Raw genomic sequence first — 22580 nt, 5'->3', positions numbered from 1 at the left:
GCCCTTTCAGAAAAGCTCTGTTCACCCCCCTTTTTCCCTGGTGCCCCCAGATAGTGGGGTCAGGAAGAAGGACCACCAAGAAGCCTGGGCAAGGAGATGCCTCTTTATTGGTGCTGGAGCTGTTCCTGAGGACGTGGGACCCTCATCAGGACCCTCGCCCTCAGCTACTTCCTCCTGCGGGGTATACTCTGTCCCAAGGGTACCTCTTCCATCAGTTTCTGCAGAGAGAGAGAGAGAGATGATGATGATGATAATCCTGGAGGCCTGGAGCTCAGGCACAGACTGGACAGGGGACTTTCAGAGCACAGGATCAGAGGTGAGGTTGTGGGGGAAGCTTCACCTGTAACAAGCGGGCGTGGTAGGCAGGGGCATCCTCCCCAGCCAGTGGCTGTGGGTGCACATGCAGGTAGCGCTCGACAGCTGTCTCCAGCTCCTCCACCTTATACAGAGTGGCTGGGTCCAGTGAGTGGGCATTGATGAGGCTTACAAGATACTCTTTGTAGTGTGCCCTGAGGAGATTAGAAGGTGGGAGATTTGTTCTTCTGTTTGGCTAGTAGTAACTGAGCGTGCCCAGGTATACTTGGATGAATAAGATTGACAACCTTCACCTGTGAATGCATGCCTACCTGAGCACATTGCTTGCTGCTACCTATCCAGGCGCTTGTCCAGAAAGCCCCTCCCTCCTACGCCTTGTAGGACCTACTGCTCCCAGAGACCCACTTTATTGCCTGGGCACACCCTCAGTACTCCCCAGCATCATGCTCCCAGCCTGGCACTTACTGGCAGAGGCCGGCATAGCCAGCTGGCGTCTCCTTGCCACAAGCTTCGTCCCGGAGCCCATTGGGAACCTCCTTCTGCTCCATCACTCGGCAGCCACCTATGGGTAAGGGCAGAAAAAGATCCTTTGTTGGGTAAAGGCCACTGACAACCAAGCCTTAGAGAACTGGGATAGAAGCAAGGGAGGCAGCCTCCAGGGAGGGGCTGGGGGACAGGAGCCCCTGCTCAAACTGGTGGTGGTGGGGGGGTACTTAGAGATGCCATCATGGCAAACCAGCTCTGATACAAAAGCAGGACCTTGTTGCCCTGCTTTTATCCAAGCCGCCTTTTAGCCTATAATCACATACGCCCTGAGACAGTTCTTTTGTGACTTAGCTCTTGCATAGTTAACTTATTCTGTGAAGGTCTTACTCTGTGTAGATGGTAAGAAGTAGGGCATATTAGAACCATATGTAACATCTTTCTGTTGCCCTCATGGAACCTAAGACAGTGCAACTAGCAAGTGTCAGTAAATACTCACTGAATTAATGAAACATTAACCTTTGGGAATGGGAGAAGAAAGTTAGTATCAAGGTGCTAGATGCTTTAATGTGGCCTCACCTAAAACAACCGAGCTGAAAAGTGAATATTACCCCCATTTTATAGCGGAAGAAACAAGGTTAACTCGCCAGTGGGCACAAAGTCAGCACAGGATGAGCCTTCAGCTCAGAAGCTGAAACTTCCCCTATACTCACTGCACAGTGTGTGCCCAGCCACCCTCTCCCCTTCTCCAAGGTTTGTCCTGACCGACACTCACCTCCAGGGACTGCCCGGGCCCCCGCTGGGGGCTCTGTGTTGAACATGACCTTATTGTCCTGAGAAGGAGCAGATGGGGGGTGTTAGGTTATCCTTGATGCCAGCCCGCTGGATCCTAGGCCCTGCCCCCTCTCCTGGGCAACCTGCAAACCCAGGCTGGTTGGCCACCCCTCACCTGTAGCAGCTTCTGGAGCCGGGGAGCACTCCAGTCCCGCAGGTAGAAGAGGCAGTCTCGGGGATGGTGTCCGTGCAGGGATTTTTTCACTCTGCAGTTAGGCTCTGGACATTTCTGGCAGAAACCCAGATAGGAGAGGGGAAGTTGGAGACTGTTGGGGTCCTGGCCTCTCAGGAACCCCTGCATGAGGGGTGTAGGGGTGGGGGTAGATGGAGACACTGGAGGGTCTGGAGCAAGCAGAGGGGAAAGGGGACAGAGAGAGGTAATTTACACCCACCAGCCTCCTCTTCTCTTCCCCTGGGCTGCTCCTCAGTGGCCTCTACCCCTCACACCCATTGGCAGCCCCCTACCCTGTTATCCCTCCCATCCCCATTCTCTAGGCTCACATTCTTGGCGTAAAAGGTATTGTAGCATCCACTGCAGAACTGATGGCGGCACTGGGTGCAGTGAAAGTGCATGCAACCTCCTCGGGCCAGTGCATACGAGAACTTGCACTTGGGGCAGTCTGCAAGGAACAGAGGTCAGGGCTAGGGCTGCCACTGCTCCTCGAGGCTTTCAGGAAGAGAGCCACTGGCAAACAGGGCTAGTGGGGCAGCCTTACCAATGCCATTCTCCTGAAGGTACATCGCCAGGCCCTGGGCCTGGTATTCTGGGTCATTGTTGCGTTTCCAGTTCTGGAAATCCTCACAGCTCCGGCCCCGGTGCTGCTCCTCCCACTGTGAGGAGGAGAGCAAGAGTCACATGGAGCTCCTAGGCCCTTCTACTCATATCCAGTGTCCCAGGCTTAGTTTATGGCACTGCCATTCACCATTTGCTTTCATCCCAAACTGAGGGGCCAGCCTTGGGGCTTTCATGTCCTCATACCACCATAGACTCACCAGCAAGTCTTGTTTCCAACACCCAAGCCGAGCTAACATTGTAACCATGTCTATTCACAGCCCTGACCTTTCTCTTCATCCTACTGTGACCATCTTCCTCTGGGCCAGGTCCGGTCTTGCCTCAATTACTTGCCTCAGTTACTAGCTGCTCTGCCTCCACTCAGACTTCCCTTTGGTTCATCGTCAACCTTGCAGGCAAAATGCCTTTGAAAGTGTAAGTCAGGCAGCCCTAGCTGGTTTGGCTCAGTGGGTAGAGCCTTGGCTCTCAGACTGAAGGGTCCTGGTTCACTTCAGGTTAAGGGCACATGCCTGGGTTGTGGACTTGATCCCTAGTGAGGGGCGTGCAGGGGGCAGCCTATCGATGATTTTTTCCCCTCTCATCACTGATGTTTCCCTTCCTCTCCCTTCCTCTCTGAAATCAATAAAAATACACTAAAAAAAGAGAAATCAATAAAATACTTTAAAGAACGTCTCTAAACTCTTTGGGGGAAAAAAGTGTAAGTTAGGCAGCTTCAACAGAATAGGGAGTGTCCTAGTTTTGAGGTTTGGTGGTAGGATCTCAAGGTTTTTTGCGTTGTTTTAAATTATTTATTAATTGACTTGAGAGAGAGGAAGGAAGAGAGAAACACTGGTTTGTTGTTCTACTTATTTATGCACTCAGTGGCTGACTCTTGCATGTGCCCTGACCAGGGATTGAACCCACAACCTTGGCGTATCAGGATATGACACTCCAACCAACCAACTGAGCTATACAGTCAGGGCTCAGGGACTTATTTTATTGTGTCTCGTAATATAGATGCAATTTTTTTGTATCAAACATTAAAGTTTTTAAAAGAGAAATGAACTCGTATCACCCCTTGCTTGGTCTTAGGATGAAAAGCAAATACCTTCCTCACTTGGCCCCAGGCCTCTCCCGATCAGGCAGCTCGCTCCTCTCTGCCTGCCTGCCACTCTCACCCCTGCTCTGGAGGCTCCAACCACACACTTTCTTCTGACTTTGGCCTTTCCATGTGCTGCTCTTTCTGTCCCAATAATCTTTGCATAGTTGACTTCCTCTTCTTCCTCTTAATTTTCAGGCCTGAGCTTAAATTACACCATTTTAGAGTAGACTTGACCTCTCTATCCTAAGCAGGTCCATTCCATTATTCCTAATCTCAGATTCCTGTTTATTTTCTTCACAGAACTTACGCCCTTGTATAATTATGCTCTTTCTCCCTTCATTTTCTTTCCTTCCCTCCCTCACTGCCACCCTTCCTCCTTTACCTTGCCTTTCATCCCTCCTCCCTCCATCTTTCCTCCCCTTTCATCCTTCTTCCCCCTCAAGCTGCTTCTTCTATCTCCCTCATCCTTCCTTCTTCTCACCCCTCCTCCCGCCTAGTCTGTCAGCACTCTGAGCCCAGAGCTCGTGTCTGTTCTGTTCTCCAGGATCCCCCAAGTCTAACAGAGTACCTCCAGCGTGCAGCAGGTATTTCTGGAAGGACGGGTGTGCCTCACCTGGCGCTTACAGCGTACACAGAAGGTCTGGCGACACTGGGGACATGTTGCCTCCAGCTGCTCACGCTCGTATATGAAGCCAAAGGAGCACTGTGGGTGCAAGAGCATAAAGCTATCCGAGGCCTGACTTGGCACCACCCCTGACCCTCCCATCAGCTCTGGTGGGCAGGCCACTTACCTGGGCACACCACAAGAACTTGGGGTCCCGCATGAGCACAGCCTCAGTCAGCTTCTTATGGAACAGGGCATAGGCATCTGGCTCCAGGCTCTCTCGAAGCTGGGGACAGAATGCAGAAGTGGTGTGTGGGCAGGGTTCCTATTCAGAGCCCAGGGCACCCTGAGTCCCAGAATCTGCAGTACCTGGATGTCAAGAGTAGAGAAGTAGCTGAGCAACTGTGTGTCATCGGTAAGGTCGGGGCGGCCACAGGCAGGGCACACCATGTCAGTGATGTGCTTCTCCTTCAAGGCGATGGTGAAGTGCTGACGGAAACAGTCAGGACAGATGGTGCATTCACAAGAAGTCAGAGCCTGCATCTAGAGGGTGAGCGGGGAGAGAAGGGGGTCAGAAGCCACAGCTGCCAGCCTGAGGAAGGGGATGTAGCTAGGTGTTCACTGAGAAATCACTAGTTAACAACTGGGCAGGGGTAGCAGCCTCATATGCCAACAAGTGCCAGGCAGGCAACCAAAATGTCTGAAGACTGTCAGGTGGAGGAAAACAGACAACGGTAAAACTAAGGTAAATTAACCAATGTCCTCTAAAGGCATTCACATCAATTAAAAGCTAACACATATGCCCAGCCAGGGTGACTCAAGTTGGTTGAGCATCGCCCCATGCACAAAGAGGTTGCCGGTTCAATTCCAGGTCAGGGCATATGCCCAGGGTTGGAATCTAATTCCCAGTGTGGGGCATGCAGGAGGCAGTCAATCGATGATTCTCTCTCGCCGATGTTTCTATTTCTCTCTCCCTCTCCCTTCCTCTTTCTCTAAAGTCAATAAAAACATAAAAAAGCCCTAGCCCTCGCCCTAGCTGGTTTGGCTCAGTGGATAGAGTGTTGGCCCATGGACTGAAAGGTTCCAGGTTTGATTCCAGTAAGTGCATGTACCTCAGTTGCAGGCTTGGTCTCCAGCCCTGGATCAGGGTGCTGCAGGAGGCAACCAATGGATGTCTCTCTCTCACATTGATGTTTCTCTCTCTGTCTCTCCCCCTCCCTTCCATTCACCCTAAAAAATTCAATGGAAAAAATATCCTCAGGTGATGATTAACAAAAACATTTTTTAAAAAGCTAACACACAAATAATCTTGAAATGACAAAATGACTGAGATGGAGAACAGATTAGTGATTTCCAGGTGACAGGAGAAAGGGACAAAGTTGTGTATATACAACTACAAAAAGGCAGCATGAGGTAATTTCTTTGTGGTGATGGAACAGTCTGTACCTTGAATTGTGGAGGTGGTGGTGGTTACATGGGTTAAAATAGCATAGAACCACATATACACACATCCATGAAAAAACAAACTAGGTCTGCAGTCTAGCAAACAATGTATACTTGTCTATTTTTTGGACTTCATCTTATACTATAATTATACAAGAAGTCATCTTGGGGTAAGGTGAGTGAAGAGCACACAGGACTCTGTACTATTTTTACAACTTCCTATGAATCTACAATTATTTTGTATATACACAATTATCTTAAAATAGAGTAAAAACAAAACAAAAAGTATACCAAGTGAGCCTAACTAAATTGGACTGTATTTAGCCAAAGAACTGCCAGTTTTCACCTAAAATAAGTGGGGGCTCAGGAGATGAGAAGGGGCCTTTTTCTACAAAATGGATTTTTTTTAAAAAGTTATTCCTGTTAATTTATTTTATTACTAGTGGCCCAGTGCATGAATTTGTGCACATTGAAAGGAAATTAATTAGAAGAAATATTTTAATATCGCTATTTGCCCTTTCTCTATAATAGAAGTATCAACCAAATTCACGACCGACAATGACAGATCAAAACACACGCGTGCGATTGGCGCTAGCGAGAGCTTTATATGTATCGCACATACATGAGTCAACTTAGCCTTTCATAGATATAGAATAAATTTGCTTAATTAGACCTGCTTTCTCATTTAGCTAAACTTTTTCCAGTCCAGTGAAGCACCCCAACTTCTCTTCCAGGTAATTGTCAGCAACACAGCAGTAAATATCAACACGAAGCAGATTATTGTACATCACGCAGGGAGAACAAAGGGTAAAATATATTCTGTGCAGGGAGGCAACCTGAAGTCATTTTCAAGGTCCACTATTTCTTACTTCTTTTCAGTCAGGTCAAGTTTCTAAACTTTGTAATCTCCATTTTCCGGCTAATGAAAAGAAAACAGGATTCCACCGAGTCTCCTATCTACCTACTCCAGGACTTCTGTGAGGATCAAATGAGATGAGGCACAGGAAAATGCTTCACAGACATTTGGTTACAGTGTGAAATGTTTCTACCAGGCTATAAAGCAAGTCGTGTTCCTGGGCTGAAGAAACTGCAAGGAGGCTATTCATTGCTAGGGAGAGGAAACCGGGTGTTGCTATGTGATGTCATTACCTGGATGGACACTTAGCATATTAGCCATATATATATATATTATTGTGTTTTTTTTTATCCTCACCCAAGGACATTTTTTCCATTGATTTCTAGAGAGAGTGAGAGGGAGGGAGGGAGGGGAGAGAAACATCAACATGAGGGACACACTGATTGGTTATCTCCCACACATGCCCCTACTGGAGCTAGGTAACCTGCAACTGAGTTATAAGGTATGAGGTCTGTGCTCTTGACCTGGGAATCAAACCTGTGACCCCTAGGTTTGCAGGCCAAAGCTCTAACCACTGAGAAAAACAGGCCAGGGCCAAAATGGATATTTGATGATGTTATTAAAGAATTACTGTTAACTTTTTGGATGTGACATTGTATTTGTGGCTATGTTTTCAAAGCGTTTTATATTTTAGAGATACATACTGAAATATTAGCAGATAAGCCATATGATGCCTGAGATTTGCTTCAAAATAATCCTGTGTGTGTGGAGAAATAAACATTGGCCATACATTTATAATTGCTGAAGCCTAGTCATGAATACATGGTGGAGAGTGGAGAAGAGAATCTGTGATACAATTTTCTCTACCATTGTATGTTTGAAATTTTCCATAATAGAACATTAAAAAATGGGGATTGGGAGAGGTGGCCTAATTTTTCCTCCCCTTCCCAGAAGCCTTCAGGGGCACATGGGCAGCTGTAGAGCAAAAGATGATCAGAGACAGGCTGGAGTAGAGTGCGGGTCTAAAGGGAACGAGAGTCATTCTGAGGCCAGGTTCAGTGTGACGGGCTTACCCGGTTGCGGGGCAGGGTCCAACCACACACAGCACATTCCTGGGCAAGCAAGCGACGCAGAAAGGCCCGGTCTTGGCTCTGCCTCACAGCTTCTACCACATCCCCTAATTCATAGTTCCTGGGTGTCTCCTGCAGCAGCGACAGCGCCAGCTCTGCCCGGCCCCAGCTGGGGAGTGTGTAGACTGCCAAAAGTCGTCTGACCAGGCTCTGCAATATGATTCAGGTGGAGAGGGAAGAAGTGGCTGTCAGACCCATTTCTATCCTTCAGCCTTCCCTCTCCCCCTCCATGTGTCTCTTCACCTCCTCCCAGCACCTGCTTATCTGAACTGTCCCATGAAGGGGTGGGCTCCGGGCCACTGTCCCAGAGGCGCTGATGGAAGGGCTCTAGGCGCTGACGCTGCAGCTCAGTCAGGGCCCGTGCCACGTCACCCCCGTGTTGGTACAATGCTTGAAGGGACCCCTCCTCAGGCCCAAAGCCCAGGGACCGGAGCTCCTGCACCTGGGAGTTGGGAGTGGAGAGCAGGAGAAAAGAGGGAAAAAGCAAGCAAAGGAGAGAATATGAGAGGCTCTGACCTCCAACCTTCAACCCTATCCCACCTCCAGCACAGCTGGTACCTTCCTGCGCCGGGCCCTCACGCACTCTTCCACAGCTTCATCAAGATTGCCATGACGATCCAGCCAGGCTTTCTGGGCCTCCTGACAGGAAAAGGCACCTAGCCCAGGGTCCTGTTGTCCAGCCAGTTCAGCCACCATCTCCAGCACGTAGGGCAGCTCTGAATGCAACCACTGCAAGGGCACCTCGGTGCCAGAGTACTGCAGAGCGGAGAAGACCTCCTCTGGACAGGCGCCTGCGGCTTCTCCTTCCTAAGGCACAGTCCACCCAGACAGAGGGCTGATCAGGAAGGTGCCCTCCATCCCCCCTCAGACAGCACCAAAATGCTGACAGTGGTTGAGCTCAGACTATGAGACTATGATCATGTGAGCGGAGCTAAGCATGACATCTATCATATGGGAAGTGTTCAATATGTTCGATAACAAGTAGCTGTGGCTAACAACCACCAGATTTATAAGAATTCGTGTTATTTGACTGCAGCCTCTCCTTCCCCCACCAGCTCAGCCCCACCTCATCCCAGCCCCATCCTCACCCGGATCTTGATCACTAGCTGACGACCTTCCTCCCGCATCTTGTCCTGGCGCATCTTGTCTTGGCGCTGCTTCTCAGGGTCCCCACAGGAACTGGGCAGAGGGGCACTGAGGCGTCGTGGAGGCTCTGGATTGGGGAGTCGCTCTTCCAAAGAGCTGGCATTGGGCCGGGAGGCATGCTTTACTGGGATGGGGCTGCTGGTCCGGTTACACATAGCACATACCCAGCCAGGGCCCGAATTGCAGAAGGTACAGTGAATACAGTACCAGATCGAAGTCTGGGCAGAGGAGAGCAAAGTATCTCTCTGCTGGGAAGGCAGAAAGAATTATCCCATTGAAAGTTGGCTGAGGCTCAAGATGGAAATGTCGGGAGCGGGTTTGGAAGATAAGGGGAAACTGATGGAAAACCAGGGACGAAGAGGTAGAGAATGGCTTATGGTAACAGGTGCAAATAAAGAGCCGGGAAGGCCAGGAACAGGTTACCTGAAGGGGCTGCAGGCAAATGCCGCCATCCTGAGAATCCACCACCAAGCTAGGAGGCTGAGCCAGCCGAGGTCGCTCACACATGGCACACAGCACAGCCGCTGGCTCATTCTCAAAGGTGCAGCTCTGGCAGGCCCAGTGACCCCGTGCAAGTTCAGTTTCTAGGCCGCCAGCTCCTTGGGGACCCTCAATCTCCAGCCCCAACCCCTTACAACCTCTGGGCCGATCACAGGCCTCACAGAGCACTGCCCAAGGTTTATTTAGCACGGAACAGGTGGCACAGTGCCAGGACAGACGGACACTTGCAGGATCAGGGGACGAAAGAGAGTTATCTCCGAGGGCCAGCAAGGAGGTTAGCTGGGGCAGTGGTGGAGCTGCGGCAGGTAAGCTGCAATGGAAAAAGCAGACATGGCCTGCTGAGGGGGGGCGGGGTCCCCTGGTGCTTGGGTCCCCCACCCTGGCCATCCCTCATTCCCTGCATGATACATGGCTCTCGCCTTCGCACATTTTGTTCTATCTGGAACACTCCCATACCCGTAGCCTATTCAACACTTAAATGACAGCTTAAAGTTTACATCTTGCTGATAGAGATCCCTAACATAGGGCCTGACCCATCTAGGTGCTTAAAACACTGTCAGCTGATTGAGCTGATCTTCAGACTGGGTTGCATCCTCCTATTACCTATTTGCACACCATGATAATCTATCTTGTTGTGACTGCTACTTGCTTAACATGTATGTCTGTGATCTCCTGGAGGGCAATTACTAGCTACTTGCCCTCTATAAGACAGTCTTTAGCACAGAATATGGTACACAGAAAATTCTCAAATAATTGTAAGTTCTCTCAATTTCACTCCCTCCCAGAAGAGAAGGCCTCTCACCTAGGGGTCAAGTGGGCAGTGTGAGGGGCCCAGGTCTGGCGGAGGTGATGGGCACGGGATGGGTGCCCATGGAACAGGCGATCACAAGCTGGGCACAAGGCCTGTTTACAGGCTGAGCAGTGCAGTGTGCCTGGGGCAGAACCACAGAGGAAGCAAGGACCAGGAGTGGAGCCTGGAAAACAGGAGAGAAAGAATAGAACATCTTTCTGAAAAAGGCCAGGTTACATCTGAATGTGATTTGGGGTGGGGGCAGGGGGGGGGGGGGAAGGGGGGAACCAGTCACAGACTACTTTCCACATATCTGGACTTAAGGAAACCATTTTAACCTCTTTTTAAAAAAGAAAGATAACCAAGAAGGTAGACAGAGAAGGGCTCCAAATTTCCATCCATACGGTCTACTAACCCTGCCCCTCCCAAGATAGGACCAATAATACCTGGGGCAGAGGGTGTGATGAGGGGGCCAGGAGCAATCTCTCTCAGGAGGGGGGCAAACTCTGAGAGCTGTAGCATCTGAGGAAAAAGGGCAGGGAATGGGCAAGGGTTTGGAGAGTCCCCAACCCCTGTCCACTCTGTTCACCAGGCCCCAAAGCCCCATTCCTGCCTTCCTCGCATCATCTTCCGCTTTGTCGTTCAGCAGCTGCTCCAGTGCTTGCTGTCTTGGATGATTATTCTGTAAACAAGATAAAGAAGAGATCCCACCTACAGTCCCTCTAAGACCTGGTCCCCCAACATTCACAGGAAGAACAGTAAGGGAATCCCTAGGCTGGCTTTGGAGTTAGGCAGACCTTCCCAGCCCTGGTGCTTAAGCCCTCAAGACCTGAGACACCTCACCTCTAACAGCAGATTGAGCTCAGTCCGAAGTAACAGTACTTCCAGGGTGACTGTAGCAACTTGGTGCTCATCTGGATCCTCTTGCCCCTCTGGGAAGCTCAACCCATCCGGCTGCTCCTCGGTGTAGCCATACAATCGCAGAACATCCCGGCCCCCCTGCCACACATTCACAACCAGTCAACACCCAGCAGGCCCTCTTCCCAACAGGGCTGAACCCCTTCCCATTCTGCTCAGGCCCTTTCTACACCCCCCGCCCCTCCCTAGCCCAAGCCCAAGCCCAAGCCCTTTCTCCCATAAGGGACTCCAGGGGCTTCACCTGCACAGCATCCACCGTACTTCGAAAGACGGGGTTATTAAACTTGACCCCGCGCCAGTAACGCGGTCTCTGAGGGCTGAGGAGGTTGCGGCCATATTTCTCCAGGATGTTCAGGGCCGTGGAAAGGGTGCTGAGGTAGGTCTGGGGCTGAGAGCAGTCACAGAGCAGAGAGCTGTGAGCGCCTAGCTCGGGCTCAGATTCTCGGTCCCCCTCCCCAGCGGCGCCCGGCCTCACCTGCCCGCGAGCATTGCAGCGGATCAGGCGTGCGGCGTCCAGCTGCTGGTAGCGGGCGGATGGCGGCAGAGAGGTGACCAGCAGCGGCCAGAGCTGCTCCAGGGAAAACGCCTGCCCGGAATCCTTCCGCAGGGCGCTAGCCAGCTCCTCGCGGGCAGCCAGGAAGGCCCGCTCCTCCTCCCCTGGCATCCCGAGACAGCAGTCAGCCCAGCCCCGCGGCCCGCCTGGACCCGCACCGGCTGCGCGAGGCCCGAGCGCCGCCCTCCTGCCTGCGGTCTGACTTCGCAGCGCAACCCAGGCGGCGCAGCCTCCCAGGGTCACTCCGGCCACGGTCACTTTAGGGGCCCCGGCCCCCAGCCAGGGGTAGTCGGGAACAGGAAGTACTGGAGTAGAGGGCGGGACTGCCACTCAGTTTCAGAGGAAGAGGCGGGGTTTAAGGTTAGGAAAGGGCGGGGTCACGAAATCAAGGGGGCGTGGCCATGAAGGGAGACTGGCTCCCAGCCAATGAGAAGGGTAAATGGTCCCTGGCTCCTCCCCAAGGGCGTCTCTACTTGAACCCAGTGCTGGAGATATTCCCCGCCTTCCTCCAGGCTGGCCCGCCCCTTTCCGGGGAGCCCAGGGAGCGGCGTTACCTAATTTCCCTCCAAGCCTTCCGCCCCATCCGGACCGGCAGGCCTGGCTCCGGTCCCCCCTGGGGAAGTCCCTCTCTGCGCCCGTGCCGGGCTCCAGCGAGTCTTCTCCAGTCGGCGTGGGCGGCAGGGAGCCCCCGCCTACTCCCTTTCATAGCTGCTAGCGTGCCCCAGTCCCCGGCCCCTCCTACTTCTCCCGCAGCTCCGATGCCTCTCCACCTCTGAACACCCGCTCCCCACCTCTCATTCCGACACTGACTTCCTGTAAGCCCCGCCCCTGCTCCGGCGGGGCCGCCCCAGTTCAGCGTTCGCGGTTCCACTCGCCCTAGCTCCTCCCTCGGACCCCCCCTGGCCTCGTACCCGAGTCAGCACCGCCTCTCCTAGTCTCAACTGGTTGAGTATGGCTAAGGGGCTCCCTACGGTTGGCGGCCTGCCAGGGGGCGGGGGGGAAAGAGGAAGGGGGTGGGGTTAAGGGGGGCGGGCCTGGAATGTGGGGAGTGAAAGCGAAAGCCCAGGAGGCGAGCCCAGAGACCCGAGATCTAGCCGCTGGAGCAGCATGGCCAAGCCTTGTGGGGTGCGCCTGAGCGGGGAAGCCCGCAAACAGGTAATGGGGACCGGGAAGCTAGGAGGGGGCCGGGGAGCCCTCCCGGATAGAGGCGAAGCTGGGCGTTCAGGGGACCAAGGCCGTGCCCGAGACCTACCCCAACCTCTCTCTTGAGTGGTTTCACTTCTGCCCGGGATTCCCAGATTCCTGCCCTCTGGCCTGTCTCTGCACTGAGCATGGACTTCCAAGGAAATCTGGCTGGTGGTGGGAAAGGCCAGAGCCAAGTTGGAGGGCATTTAATTGGGGACGGGATCTTACTGTTGACAATTGAGACCCTTAACCAACGTTCGGGTACTGCTCTCTATGCAGGTGGACGTCTTCAGGCAAAATCTTTTCCAGGAGGTAAGTCTTCTGGATTCAAGCTATTTGCCCGAGAATCTTAGACCGATGCTTAAGGATCACGACCTCTCAGAGTGATCCCCAAACCCACCCTAGACTTGGGCCCTACTTCCCTTATCAAGCCTTCACCCAAGATAAGCACCTAATTGATCTCTACCTCTAATTTGATATCTTCTAATATTGTCCCCATTTCTGCCACTTCTCTCTCCTCTTCTGGTGTGGAGGGAGACGCTGTGGCCCCGAAGCAGGAATACCACAGCCTTAACCTTGGATCTGCCACTTCCCAGTTGGGCAAGTCCCTTCACTTTTCAGGACTTCAGTTTCCTCATTTGTAGGTCTTGGGTTCAGTAATTTTCAAGGGCCCTACGAGTCCCACTTCTCAGACATCTCACTGAGTCTTTTCTGTGATTCCCCACCCTTGCAATATAATCCACAGGCTGAGGAATTCCTCTATAGCTTCTTGCCACAGAAGATCATGCACCTGAATCAGCTCTTGCAAGTGAGTAGTATGGACCCCTTTTGCTCCATCCCATGACCTCTGTCCTCTCCACCCACCCACCCTAACTAACAGCTGGGCTCAGCATGCAGAGAACAGTTGTGAGTGGTGGACTGGGAACTCGAGGACGGTGTGAGGCCTGAGCCGAGGTTGGGAGGGAGAGGGCAGGTGGGATGTGTGGAGGGAAGGTCAGGCAGCCCCTGACAGTAAGCTTTGTGCAGGAGGACTCCCTCAATGTGGCTGACCTGACCTCTCTCCGAGCCTCACTGGACATCCCTATACCAGACCCCCCACCCAAAGATGATGAGGTAAGGCACTCAGGGTGTGGGGTTTAGTCGGTAAACCCAGTGCAGATGATAGCTCTCTAACCTCCATGACTTTTCTGAAGCTACTTTCACCTTTTCTACTTTAGATGGAAACAGATAAGCAGGAGAAGAAAGAAGGTAAGAAAGAGAAGAAGGGGTAGCTAGGGAAAGGGAAGTGGCACAATGACTGCTGGATAAGAAGGGGCCTAAATCTCCTCTTTTTCACAGTCCCTAAGTGCGGCTTTCTCCCTGGGAATGAGAAGCTCCTGGCCCTGCTTGCCCTGGTTAAGCCAGAAGTCTGGACTCTCAAAGAAAAATGTATTCTGGTAAGCCTGGGAACTGAGAGAAATAGAGAAGACAAGCCAGGCCAGGCCCTGGTGTCCTTCAGAAACGCAAGTCCTTCATTCAGGCAACTATTCCTGAATAGGAAACGTCCTTCTGTGACATGGGTTTAGATACCCTTTGTTCTGCTAGACCTCTGATATCACAGTGGTATCCCTGAAATCAAAGACCGTCCTATATTCCCCTCCATAACCTCAGAACTCACTGCTATACCTGGTGGATAGTGCAGATGCTATAATATAGTGGGTTGATTTAAGAGTTTGGGCCCTAGAGGAAAACTGCCTGGGCTCAAATCATGACTCTATTACTTACCTAGCTGGTTATCTTAAGTAAGTCACTTAGATGTTCTATGGTTCAGTTTTTTCATCTGTTAAGTGGGTATAATAAGAATATGTAACTTGAGCTCTAGACGATTTGGCTCAGTGAATAGAGCATCAGACTGTGGACCAAAGAGTCCTGGGTTCAGTCCCGGTTAAGGGCCCATACCTCAGTTGCAGGCTTCTCCCCAGTCTGGGTCCTGGTCAGGGTGCATGTTGGAGGCAATCAATTGATGTGTTTCTCTCACATCGATATTTCTCTCTGTTTTTCCTTCTTCCACTCTCTCTAAAAATCAATGGAGCCCTAACCGGTTTGGCTCAGTGGATAGAGCGTCGGCCTGCGGACTCCAGGGTCCCAGGTTCGATTCCGGTCAAGGGCATGTACCTTGGTTATGGGCACATACCCAGTAGGGAGTGTGCAGGAGGCAGCTGATGGATGTTTCTCTCTCATCGATGTTTCTAACTCTCTATCCCTCTCCCTTCCTCTCTGTAAAAAATCAATAAAATATATTTTTTTAAAAAATCAATGGAAAAATATCCTTGGGTGAGGATTAAAAATAATAATAATAACAAATAAATAAATAAAGCAGTTTTTTTTAAAAGTATATAACTTGAAAGATTAAATGAGATGTATAATACATAACACGGTACTTAGCACATAATAAATACTCAATTAAAGATAGCTGTTATTATGAAATAGCAGAAATAGGAAGAACCCAGTAAGTTTGTTGAATGATTCCAACATGATAACCTCTTCATGTAGGTGATCGCGTGGATCCAGCACCTGATCCCCAAGATTGAGGATGGAAATGACTTTGGGGTAGCAATCCAGGTAAGAAAAGGGTATGTGAAGACATTAAGAGCTGGGAGAGAGTTAGGGAGTAAGGAATAGGAGCTAGACATACTGGGAGGAGGAAGAAGATGGTGAGTGAAGACAGGAGGAGAAGAAGTGTTTTCTTTACCTCCCATCTCTTTTGTCCCCGCAGGAGAAGGTACTGGAGAGGGTGAATGCAGTCAAGACCAAAGTAGAAGCCTTCCAGACAACCATTTCCAAGTGAGGGCAGCAAGAAGGCCACCATGGGCGGTGGGGGGTAGGGGAGCGGCTATGGGGACATTTTTTGTGACTCCCAAAGCTGGGCAGTCCCATTGGGATGATGGGGGGCTTTGGGAAGGGCCTGAGGGAATGTATCTCTCTGAATGCTCACTCTGTGGTTACTCCCCTTGCTCCTGGCAGGTACTTCTCAGAGCGCGGGGATGCTGTGGCCAAGGCCTCCAAGGAGACCCATGTAGTGAGTAGATTGTCTACTAGCCTTTCAGCTGAGGCTGGCAGGTGGGAGGGTGAGGAAAGGGGGCTGGAAGTCCTCTTTGTCTTGTTTATGACCTTCCCAATATGGGGAATATTAAGGTAAAAGCATTGCCTAGGAAACCGATTTGGGTTTCAAAAACATTGACCCCTTTTTTTGTTTGGCACGATGGGAATCCCGTTTCTTGTGTAAGGGCTCATTCTCAAGTTACCTATTCCCTGTGAGGAAACCAGACTATTTCTCAATCTCCTGACTCAGCTTTACTTTCCACATCCCAGATGGATTACCGGGCCTTGGTGCACGAGCGAGATGAGGCAGCCTATAGGGAGCTCAGGGCCATGGTGCTGGATCTAAGGGCCTTCTATGTGAGTATGGAGTAAGCCCCCAAGGGATTTGGATGAGGGGGTACAGAGGGAACGCCAAGGTCCTGACTGCTGTACTTCTGGCCTTCTTTCAGGCTGAGCTTTATCATATCATTAGCAGCAACCTGGAGAAAATTGTCAACCCAAAGGGTGAAGAGAAGCCATCTATGTACTGACCCCAGGGCTAGAAGGGAAATAAATTACCAATACTTTGTGTGGATTACCTCTGGTGTGTGTCATTCATTCAGAAAGCATTTACTGAGTGCCACCTTTGTCCAGACACTGAATGTGAATGTGGTGGCGGGAAAGGTAGGGGGTTCCAGGAAGACAAAGATGAATTATATGCCCATTCTGTTCTTAAGAAGTCATCCTAAAGAACAGGGTGGAAACTGTTACCTTCCACGAAGGCCATGAAGATAACTTGTATTTGGGATTTTCACAAGATTATTTCCATCTGAGTGCTTCCTGGAAGAGGCAGTATTTGGGCAGTCCTTATAGGATGAATCAAGGTTTGGACAGACAAGAGGAAAGCTCTTTGGCTGAGGTCAGGGAATGAAGAAAGAAAAGCCTTTCATCCCTTCATCAGCTCAGAGCAAGCCTGGAGAAAGAAGTTTCACTGGAAGAATTACAGGTTAATGGTTGAACTTCTCAAAGATGGGAGGAAAAAAAACTCCCAAGGCATTATGCTAAAGCAAATTACAGCACAGGACATTGTGGGAAGGATGGGTCTGTATAGTTTTTTTTTGTTTTTTTACCCTCCTTCAGCCAATTGCTGTCTTTGTTTCTGCAGATATTACATCAAGGAAACCAAAGGCCAGATAACCTGTAGTTGGCTCATTATTAAATGCAAGAGCCGGTCTAGAGTACAAACCCACTCATTCGATAGTAGGAGAAAGGTAATTCGCTACGTGCCCAAGTTCAAAGTACCTAACGCGGGCTGAGCGGGCTGAGCGGGCTGACCCTGCGGGCCCTTCGGGGCCGGCCGCGCAGGTAACCGCAGAAGCCATCCTGCAATCACAGGTCCACGCTGGGCAGCCTAGCCAATCAGCGTGCAGGCCGTTCTCTTTACAGCGGTGGGTCCTTTCCACTCCGCTGGAGACAAAGGTGGGGCAAGTTTGGCTGAGGCCGGTGATTGGACAAAATGAGAACCTCTAAGCCTATCACAGAGCACCATGTAGTCAGTCCCCTAGAAGCTGGTCTGTCTCGGAGCGGGCGGCTCCGGGTCTGCGGCCGCCCCCTGGAGGCGGGCGGGCGCGGGCGGCGCGGGCTCCGCGCTGCAGCATGCTCTCGGGCCGCCTACGTCCCGGGCCGGGTTGGACCCAGGCTCCAGAGCCAAGGCACCTTCGAGCCCAATCAGGGTTACCAGCGAACCTAAGCGAGGGGGCCCAGGAAGGCCCAGGGAGGGTGTCGGGCGCCGGAGGAAGCCCCGCAGACGCGAGCGGGCGCCCGGATCGCCATGGGGGAGGTGGAGATCTCGGCCCGGGCCTACGGGAAGATGTGCCTGCACGCCGCCCGGTACCCGCACGCCGCGGTCAACGGGTTATTGTTGGCGCCGGCGCCGCAGTCGGGAGAGTGCCTGTGCCTCACCGACTGTGTGCCGCTGTTCCACAGCCACCTGGCCCTGTCCGTCATGCTGGAGGTCGCCCTCCACCAGGTGCGGCTGCTGGGCGCGCACCAACCACCGTGAACCCCCCAACTCCCCCAGCCCACGCCTGTCCCCGCCTCTAGCAGCGTGAACGCCCGCAGGCCGCCTACTGATGGCCCCTTTCCCATGGCAGGTAGATGTGTGGGGCGCGCAGGCCGGCCTGGTCCTGGCTGGGTACTACCATGCCAATGCAGCTCTCGGTGACCAAAGGTGAGTGGGGTGGCCGGAGGCGGAAGGCTAAGGGTTAGGGGTGAGTGTGGGGGTGGGGTCAAGAGAATTCCTCTGGGTCATTCCTTCCATCTTTCCTTTATCAAACGCTCAGGAGCAGGGACTGTACACCAGGCACGAGGTTGGGCACTGGAGCGAGGAAACAGAAATGTAAAGACGCTCTGGAGGCGCTGCGGTGGGGTGGGCAGGATGACTGTGTGTAAGAAAAGGCTGACACTTGTTTTAACCGAGGAGCCCCGCCCCCAACTGCTAAAACAACACAGGAAGCCCAGCGAGCAACTTAAAACCACAAAATTTCTTTTCTATAAGTAGAAAAAATTATCTACTTATATGTTAAGGATATATCTGGATCAAAGTATGCATAGTTTTGTAATGTATTTTTCCCTCATTTATTAAATAGCTGACATCTTTCCATCTCTACACCAAGATCTACCTAAGCTAAGGCTATGTAATATGAATAAGGATGTACCATAATTTATTGAATGCCTATACTGAATATTGAGGTAGTTCTGATTTTTTATTATAGTGCCCTACAGTAATTTCTTTCTAAGTGGACTATCTGGGTCAGCATATGTACAGCATACAGTCTAAATTTGGATGGTTATGCCAACCTACCCCCCAAGACCACCTTTGATTTCCACTCTCACCAGCAGTGTCTGAGCACCTGTTTCCCACAGCACTCAAGCATCAAGCAGTCCTGCATGAAGCATCAAGCAGACCTGAACCCCCCAGGTTAACTACAGGGAAAGGCAATCACTGCATCCATGTCTGTGAGATCTGGAAAGCACAGCTCAGAGGGACAGGGCCTCTCCAGTCGGCTCCTCACTCCTCTGATCTTCCCTCTACACAGCCCTGGGCCCCTAGCCTTGAAAATCGCTGGGCGGATTGCAGAATTCTTCCCTGATGCAGTACTTATTATGGTGAGGCTTGGGTTTGGAGAAGGGGGGTGGAAAGAAAGTAGGAAGGCAGATCCTTGAAGCTCTCACCTGCCCTCCTTATCTACACAGTTGGATAATCAGAAACTGGTGTCTCAGCCTCATGTGCCCCCAGTCATCGTTCTGGAGAACCATGGTCTCCGCTGGGTCCCCAAGGACAAGAACTTGTGAGTGCCCCACTCCCTCTACTTCTTGGAAATCCAGTGTTGGGGCCTCTGTCCTTGGTCCTGTTCCAAGGGTCATTCTCTAGACCAGTGGTTGCCAACGGTGGTCCTTGAGGTCCGAAAGGTTGGTGACCACTGCTTAGACCTAACCTCTGTTATGTCCGGCCCCACTGCCTGCTGAGTTTGACCTCCATGAGGGTTATTATTTCAGAGTGATGTGGAGGGACTGGGAGGAGTCACGACAGATGGTGGGAGCACTACTGGAGAGCCGGGCCCAGCAGCACCTTGTGGACTTTGACTGCCACCTTGATGACATCCGGCAGGACTGGACCAACCAGCAGCTCAACACCAAAATCACTCAGTGGGTTGGTCCCACCAACGGAAATGCCTGAGCCAGGGCCATGGGGTGTGTGTGTCAGGATCCAATAAAGAGACTTGGGCTAGTGGATACCATTATGACTATATTTATTGTGCCGAAGAGGCAAGTGAGGGAGAAACCTCAAACGGCAGCGGGTGGCACAGTCTGAAGCTCCCTGTCAAAGACGGGAAGGCTCTGCTGGACGCGCAGCAGTATAAGAGGAAGCTCTCAATAGATCATTCCCTTTGTTTCTCCCCTGGGCTTCTTGAGCTTCTCAAAGTTCTTCAGGATGATGTCATATAACACAGCCTATAGGACCGGGAGGGGTGGGGCTCAGCCATAAGTTCCCAGTGGCTCTGTGCCTCATTTCTAACCTTGTAGAGACACAGAGCGTTGTCACCCTTCACCCCCAGTTTGCAGAGTCAGGGGATGGGTGGCCTGGGAAAGCTGCCTCTGCCCACCCCTGCCCCACCCTCTCCTCCTCACATAAGCGTTTCGGATCTCCATGACCATTAGCCGGATGTCCCGGTACTCTGCTTCATCCAGCTCATGCACCAGTTGCCTGTAATCACCCTGTGGGAGACCTGGGTCAGGGCTGACTTCAAATGCGTCCATCCCTTCATACACCCCACCTGGGTCTCACCTACCACATGGGGCTGCTTGGCTGCTTTGGCCACGGCGTCTCCCCGTTCAGAGAAATACCTGTGGGAAATAGAAGGGTGTGGAGTGGGAGAAGGAGAGAGACCAAGCCTCTATCCAAGCCAAAGGCAGAGAGTGTAATGGGTGCAATTGGGCAGACACTCACTTGGCGATTTGAGTGTGGAATCCTTCCAGCTTGGTGTGAAGGGCGGTCATCAGCTCAAACACCTTCTCCTGGGGAAAGAATTCAAGGAGGAAAGTGGAAAACAGCATAGACTAGAGAGGTAAGGACGGAGAGGAATGAGGCAGTGCCCTAACCTGGACAGCCACTCCAAAATTGTTTCCATCCTCAATCCGAGGTATCTGCAGCTGCAACCAGGTGGTGACCTGGGAGGAGGGAATAGCATCAAAGCCACATCAACCCCTCAACCCAATTCCCAACTTCCTGTCCTTCCTTGCTTGCTTCCTGCCATACCTTCACCTGGGTGGAGGTATCCCAAGACCATCCTGAGCCCCAGGGCCTAAACTTCTGACTTTGTGGCTATGCCCTCTCCTGCTAAGACCTGGCAGGTGCCATGCCCTAAATGGCAGGGGCCAAGGAAGACAAGGCCTAGAGGTGGAAGTGAAGTAGGAGGGCTCACCAGGTTAAGCTGCTCAATGACATCCTTGATCTCAGGCTTTAGGCGCTGCAGGAGGGTCAGGATCTTCTCGTTGCAGTTCACTGGGCCACAGGGAGGACCTAGAGGGTGGGCAATAGGTCAGTCACACGGCTGGGACTGAGTGAGGGGTGGGGAAGTGGAATCCTTTAGGAGGAGCTCCTGGGAGATAAGACTCAAGACCCTTCCCACCATAGCGGTACCTTTGTCTTCATCGTCTTTCTTCTTTTCGTCCTTGTCTTCCTTCTGCAGGGAAAGAATGGCTCTTGGGAGTCAGGTGTAAGGCTAATTCCCCCCATCGTTGGGTCCCTCCTCCCAGCTCTTCCTGGCTTGCCTCCTGCTGTTTCTTCCGCTCTTCCTTCTCTTTCTCCTTCACTGGGTCAGGCACTGGAATGTCCAATGGGGCCTTCAGATTGCTCAGGTTGGCTTCATTGAGAGCTGGCTCCTGGCACAGGGTAGGAGGGAGGCTGGAGGCAAGGGCATCCTCCTGGCCCCTAGAGTCTCCCCCTTGGCCCCTACTCTATAAAGCTCCCTGCTCAACCCCAGTACCTTTAAAAATGCATCCAGCTCAGAAATCTTCTTGGGGAAATAGCTCCCAAGCAGGTTCTCTGTCTGTGAATGAGGTGGAGGTGGGAGAAGTTGGCGGGGGGGGGGGGGGGGGGGGGGGGTCAGAATCAAATGTCCTTCCTAGGCAGTGAGGAAGGGCTAAGCAGTGGGAATTGAGTAGGGATGGGGTGCTGATGGGGCAGGTCTTACCTTGGTACACAGGTCTTCACGGAACACATCTACCTGTGGGACACAGGCAGCCTTTCAGACACCTGGCTTTATGGCCAGTTCATCTCAGCACTGTCCCCTTAGGGTTGTGTAGGGCCTGGCCTGGGGAAGGTGGAGTGGGTCCCCTTGGGGCTGGGTTTGGGGGATGAGAACCTTCCTGGCGGCGAAGGGCGAGTGGTTCAAGTGAGAACAGATCCCTCGGGGCTCCTGGCTGTGTAAGGAGAGGGGTGCGAGCCTGCTGCGCCCGGGGCAGGGGCGCAGTGCCCTGTGTGGTGGGCCCGGGCCCTCCCCGAGGAAAAGGCAATGCGGTGGCCGGAGAGGCCCCGCACCACGCCTGTGTGTGGGCCCGGCGCCGGGCCGGCGGACTTCCCCTCCACGCTAGCTCTCCGCTTCGCCTCGCCCCGCTGCACCTCGGCTGCCTCCCCTCTCCCGCGGCCGAGCGCCGCGGGACTCCTCGGGGCTCAGGTGCTCGGAGCTTGGAGGTCACTAGGGCTCGAAGACTGACCCCAAGTGTCGGGGGAGCGGGGCCGGATCACCTACGCCCTCAGCCTGTCGGCGCCACGCCTCCCTGATGGGTCCTTCCTCGGACCCGCAGCGCTCACCTTGGCTTGGGCTTCAGGCTGGACCCTGAGCGTGGCCATGGCTGGGCGGGCGGGGGTCCTGGCGCCGCACGAGGAGCGAGGACTGGGCTCGGGGAAGGGAAAGCGAAAGCAGCGCGCGCAGCCGGCCGGCCTTCCTGAGTAGCGGGGAGTGTAGGCGCTGGAGGGGGCGGGGACAGGCCCACGAGAGGGGCCGGGTCGGGTGGGGTGGGGTGGGGGTGAGGCGTGCGGAGCCAGGCGGCTCAGGACGGGCTCCCCCTAGAGCCCGAGGGGAGCGTTTCCACTGATCGCCTCCGCCCGCCCCCCAGCCCGCCTCCCTGCTCTCGACGCCCCGCCTCCTCCCTCCAGTCTCCTTTCCACGCCTGTGCTCTCTCTGCTCTGATTCTCCCCTCCCGGCCTGGCCTCGCCAGGCGTGCCCTCCCTCTACCCGGCCAGTGCCCGCCTTTGGACTCCCGCACCCCGCCTCCCGACTTCCCACTGGCTCTCTTCTTCATCTGCTGGCCTGGGACAGGGGT

The 22580-nt window shown here is 52.8% G+C and overlaps 4 protein-coding genes across 10 annotated transcripts; 2 read left to right on the top strand and 2 right to left on the bottom strand.

The window, feature by feature from the left end:
- Positions 1 to 89: 89 nt before the first annotated feature.
- Positions 90 to 12324, bottom strand: RNF31 (ring finger protein 31). 4 transcript variants are annotated; one of them, XM_059708585.1, is made up of 22 exons: positions 12002 to 12323; positions 11370 to 11752; positions 11136 to 11282; positions 10820 to 10975; positions 10590 to 10658; positions 10423 to 10498; positions 9989 to 10160; positions 9109 to 9496; positions 8628 to 8933; positions 8098 to 8346; positions 7796 to 7981; positions 7483 to 7689; positions 4480 to 4653; positions 4298 to 4396; positions 4120 to 4209; positions 2349 to 2463; positions 2134 to 2252; positions 1748 to 1861; positions 1574 to 1631; positions 781 to 877; positions 341 to 509; positions 90 to 218 (listed from the first exon to the last, which is right to left on the bottom strand). In XM_059708585.1, exons 2-22 carry the CDS (start codon positions 11556 to 11558, stop codon positions 165 to 167), a joined length of 3234 nt encoding a protein of 1077 aa, XP_059564568.1. In that variant the 5' UTR covers positions 11559 to 11752; positions 12002 to 12323; the 3' UTR covers positions 90 to 164. The 4 variants fall into 4 exon arrangements, 2 of the variants coding, with proteins under 2 accessions (XP_059564568.1, XP_059564578.1); XM_059708595.1 differs by having other exon boundaries at positions 8628 to 8930; positions 11370 to 12324; XR_009454414.1 differs by lacking the exons at positions 90 to 218; positions 1574 to 1631 and having other exon boundaries at positions 370 to 509; positions 11370 to 12324.
- A 138-nt stretch (positions 12325 to 12462) lies between these two features.
- On the top strand, positions 12463 to 16290 carry PSME2 (proteasome activator subunit 2). Its single transcript, XM_059708657.1, has 11 exons — positions 12463 to 12602; positions 12912 to 12944; positions 13378 to 13440; positions 13659 to 13745; positions 13850 to 13880; positions 13971 to 14068; positions 15165 to 15233; positions 15388 to 15455; positions 15636 to 15690; positions 15984 to 16070; positions 16163 to 16290. The coding sequence occupies exons 1-11, from the start codon at positions 12555 to 12557 to the stop codon at positions 16241 to 16243; spliced, it is 720 nt and encodes a 239-aa protein (XP_059564640.1). The 5' UTR covers positions 12463 to 12554; the 3' UTR covers positions 16244 to 16290.
- Positions 16291 to 17266: 976 nt separating this feature from the next.
- Positions 17267 to 19487, top strand: EMC9 (ER membrane protein complex subunit 9). Of its 4 annotated transcripts, none has more exons than XM_059708666.1 (5): positions 17267 to 17721; positions 17846 to 17922; positions 18791 to 18860; positions 18948 to 19042; positions 19251 to 19487. In XM_059708666.1, exons 1-5 carry the CDS (start codon positions 17524 to 17526, stop codon positions 19429 to 19431), a joined length of 621 nt encoding a protein of 206 aa, XP_059564649.1. In that variant the 5' UTR covers positions 17267 to 17523; the 3' UTR covers positions 19432 to 19487. The 4 variants fall into 4 exon arrangements, with proteins under 4 accessions (XP_059564649.1, XP_059564658.1, XP_059564668.1 ...); XM_059708675.1 differs by having other exon boundaries at positions 17664 to 17721; positions 18618 to 18860; XM_059708694.1 differs by lacking the exon at positions 17267 to 17721 and adding an exon at positions 18035 to 18139 and having other exon boundaries at positions 18618 to 18860.
- On the bottom strand, positions 19488 to 22229 carry PSME1 (proteasome activator subunit 1). Its single transcript, XM_059708642.1, has 11 exons — positions 22069 to 22229; positions 21449 to 21481; positions 21242 to 21304; positions 21027 to 21137; positions 20896 to 20938; positions 20678 to 20775; positions 20355 to 20423; positions 20203 to 20270; positions 20045 to 20099; positions 19884 to 19970; positions 19488 to 19706 (listed from the first exon to the last, which is right to left on the bottom strand). The coding sequence occupies exons 1-11, from the start codon at positions 22105 to 22107 to the stop codon at positions 19626 to 19628; spliced, it is 747 nt and encodes a 248-aa protein (XP_059564625.1). The 5' UTR covers positions 22108 to 22229; the 3' UTR covers positions 19488 to 19625.
- Between the last annotated feature and the right edge of the window lie 351 nt (positions 22230 to 22580).

The sequence above is a fragment of the Myotis daubentonii genome, chromosome 1 (genome assembly GCF_963259705.1).
Source record: "Myotis daubentonii chromosome 1, mMyoDau2.1, whole genome shotgun sequence".
Classification (NCBI taxonomy): Eukaryota; Metazoa; Chordata; class Mammalia; order Chiroptera; family Vespertilionidae; genus Myotis; species Myotis daubentonii.
The sequence above is the reverse complement of the archived record's forward strand: the minus strand, read 5'-3'. Positions and strand labels throughout refer to the sequence as shown.

Excerpts from the sequence above, each read along its gene's own strand:
- RNF31 (XM_059708585.1), bottom strand. The coding sequence starts at position 11,558 with ATGCCAGGGGAGGAGGAGCGGGCCTTCCTGGCTGCCCGCGAGGAGCTG. Across the intron at positions 2,464-4,119 it reads GTGTACGCTGTAAGCGCCAG|TGGGAGGAGCAGCACCGGGG; the intron begins GTGAGGCACACC and ends TCCTCCTCACAG. Across the intron at positions 878-1,573 it reads GGCCCGGGCAGTCCCTGGAG|GTGGCTGCCGAGTGATGGAG; the intron begins GTGAGTGTCGGT and ends CCTTACCCATAG.
- PSME1 (XM_059708642.1), bottom strand. The coding sequence starts at position 22,107 with ATGGCCACGCTCAGGGTCCAGCCTGAAGCCCAAGCCAAG. Across the intron at positions 21,305-21,448 it reads GTGAAGACCTGTGTACCAAG|ACAGAGAACCTGCTTGGGAG; the intron begins GTAAGACCTGCC and ends CCTCATTCACAG. Across the intron at positions 19,971-20,044 it reads CAGCCAAGCAGCCCCATGTG|GGTGATTACAGGCAACTGGT; the intron begins GTAGGTGAGACC and ends GGTCTCCCACAG.
- PSME2 (XM_059708657.1), top strand. The coding sequence starts at position 12,555 with ATGGCCAAGCCTTGTGGGGTGCGCCTGAGCGGGGAAGCCCGCAAACAG. Across the intron at positions 12,603-12,911 it reads GCGGGGAAGCCCGCAAACAG|GTGGACGTCTTCAGGCAAAA; the intron begins GTAATGGGGACC and ends CTCTCTATGCAG. Across the intron at positions 14,069-15,164 it reads TCAAAGAAAAATGTATTCTG|GTGATCGCGTGGATCCAGCA; the intron begins GTAAGCCTGGGA and ends CTCTTCATGTAG.
- EMC9 (XM_059708666.1), top strand. The coding sequence starts at position 17,524 with ATGGGGGAGGTGGAGATCTCGGCCCGGGCCTACGGGAAGATGTGCCTG. Across the intron at positions 17,722-17,845 it reads TGGAGGTCGCCCTCCACCAG|GTAGATGTGTGGGGCGCGCA; the intron begins GTGCGGCTGCTG and ends TTCCCATGGCAG. Across the intron at positions 19,043-19,250 it reads GTCCCCAAGGACAAGAACTT|AGTGATGTGGAGGGACTGGG; the intron begins GTGAGTGCCCCA and ends TTATTATTTCAG.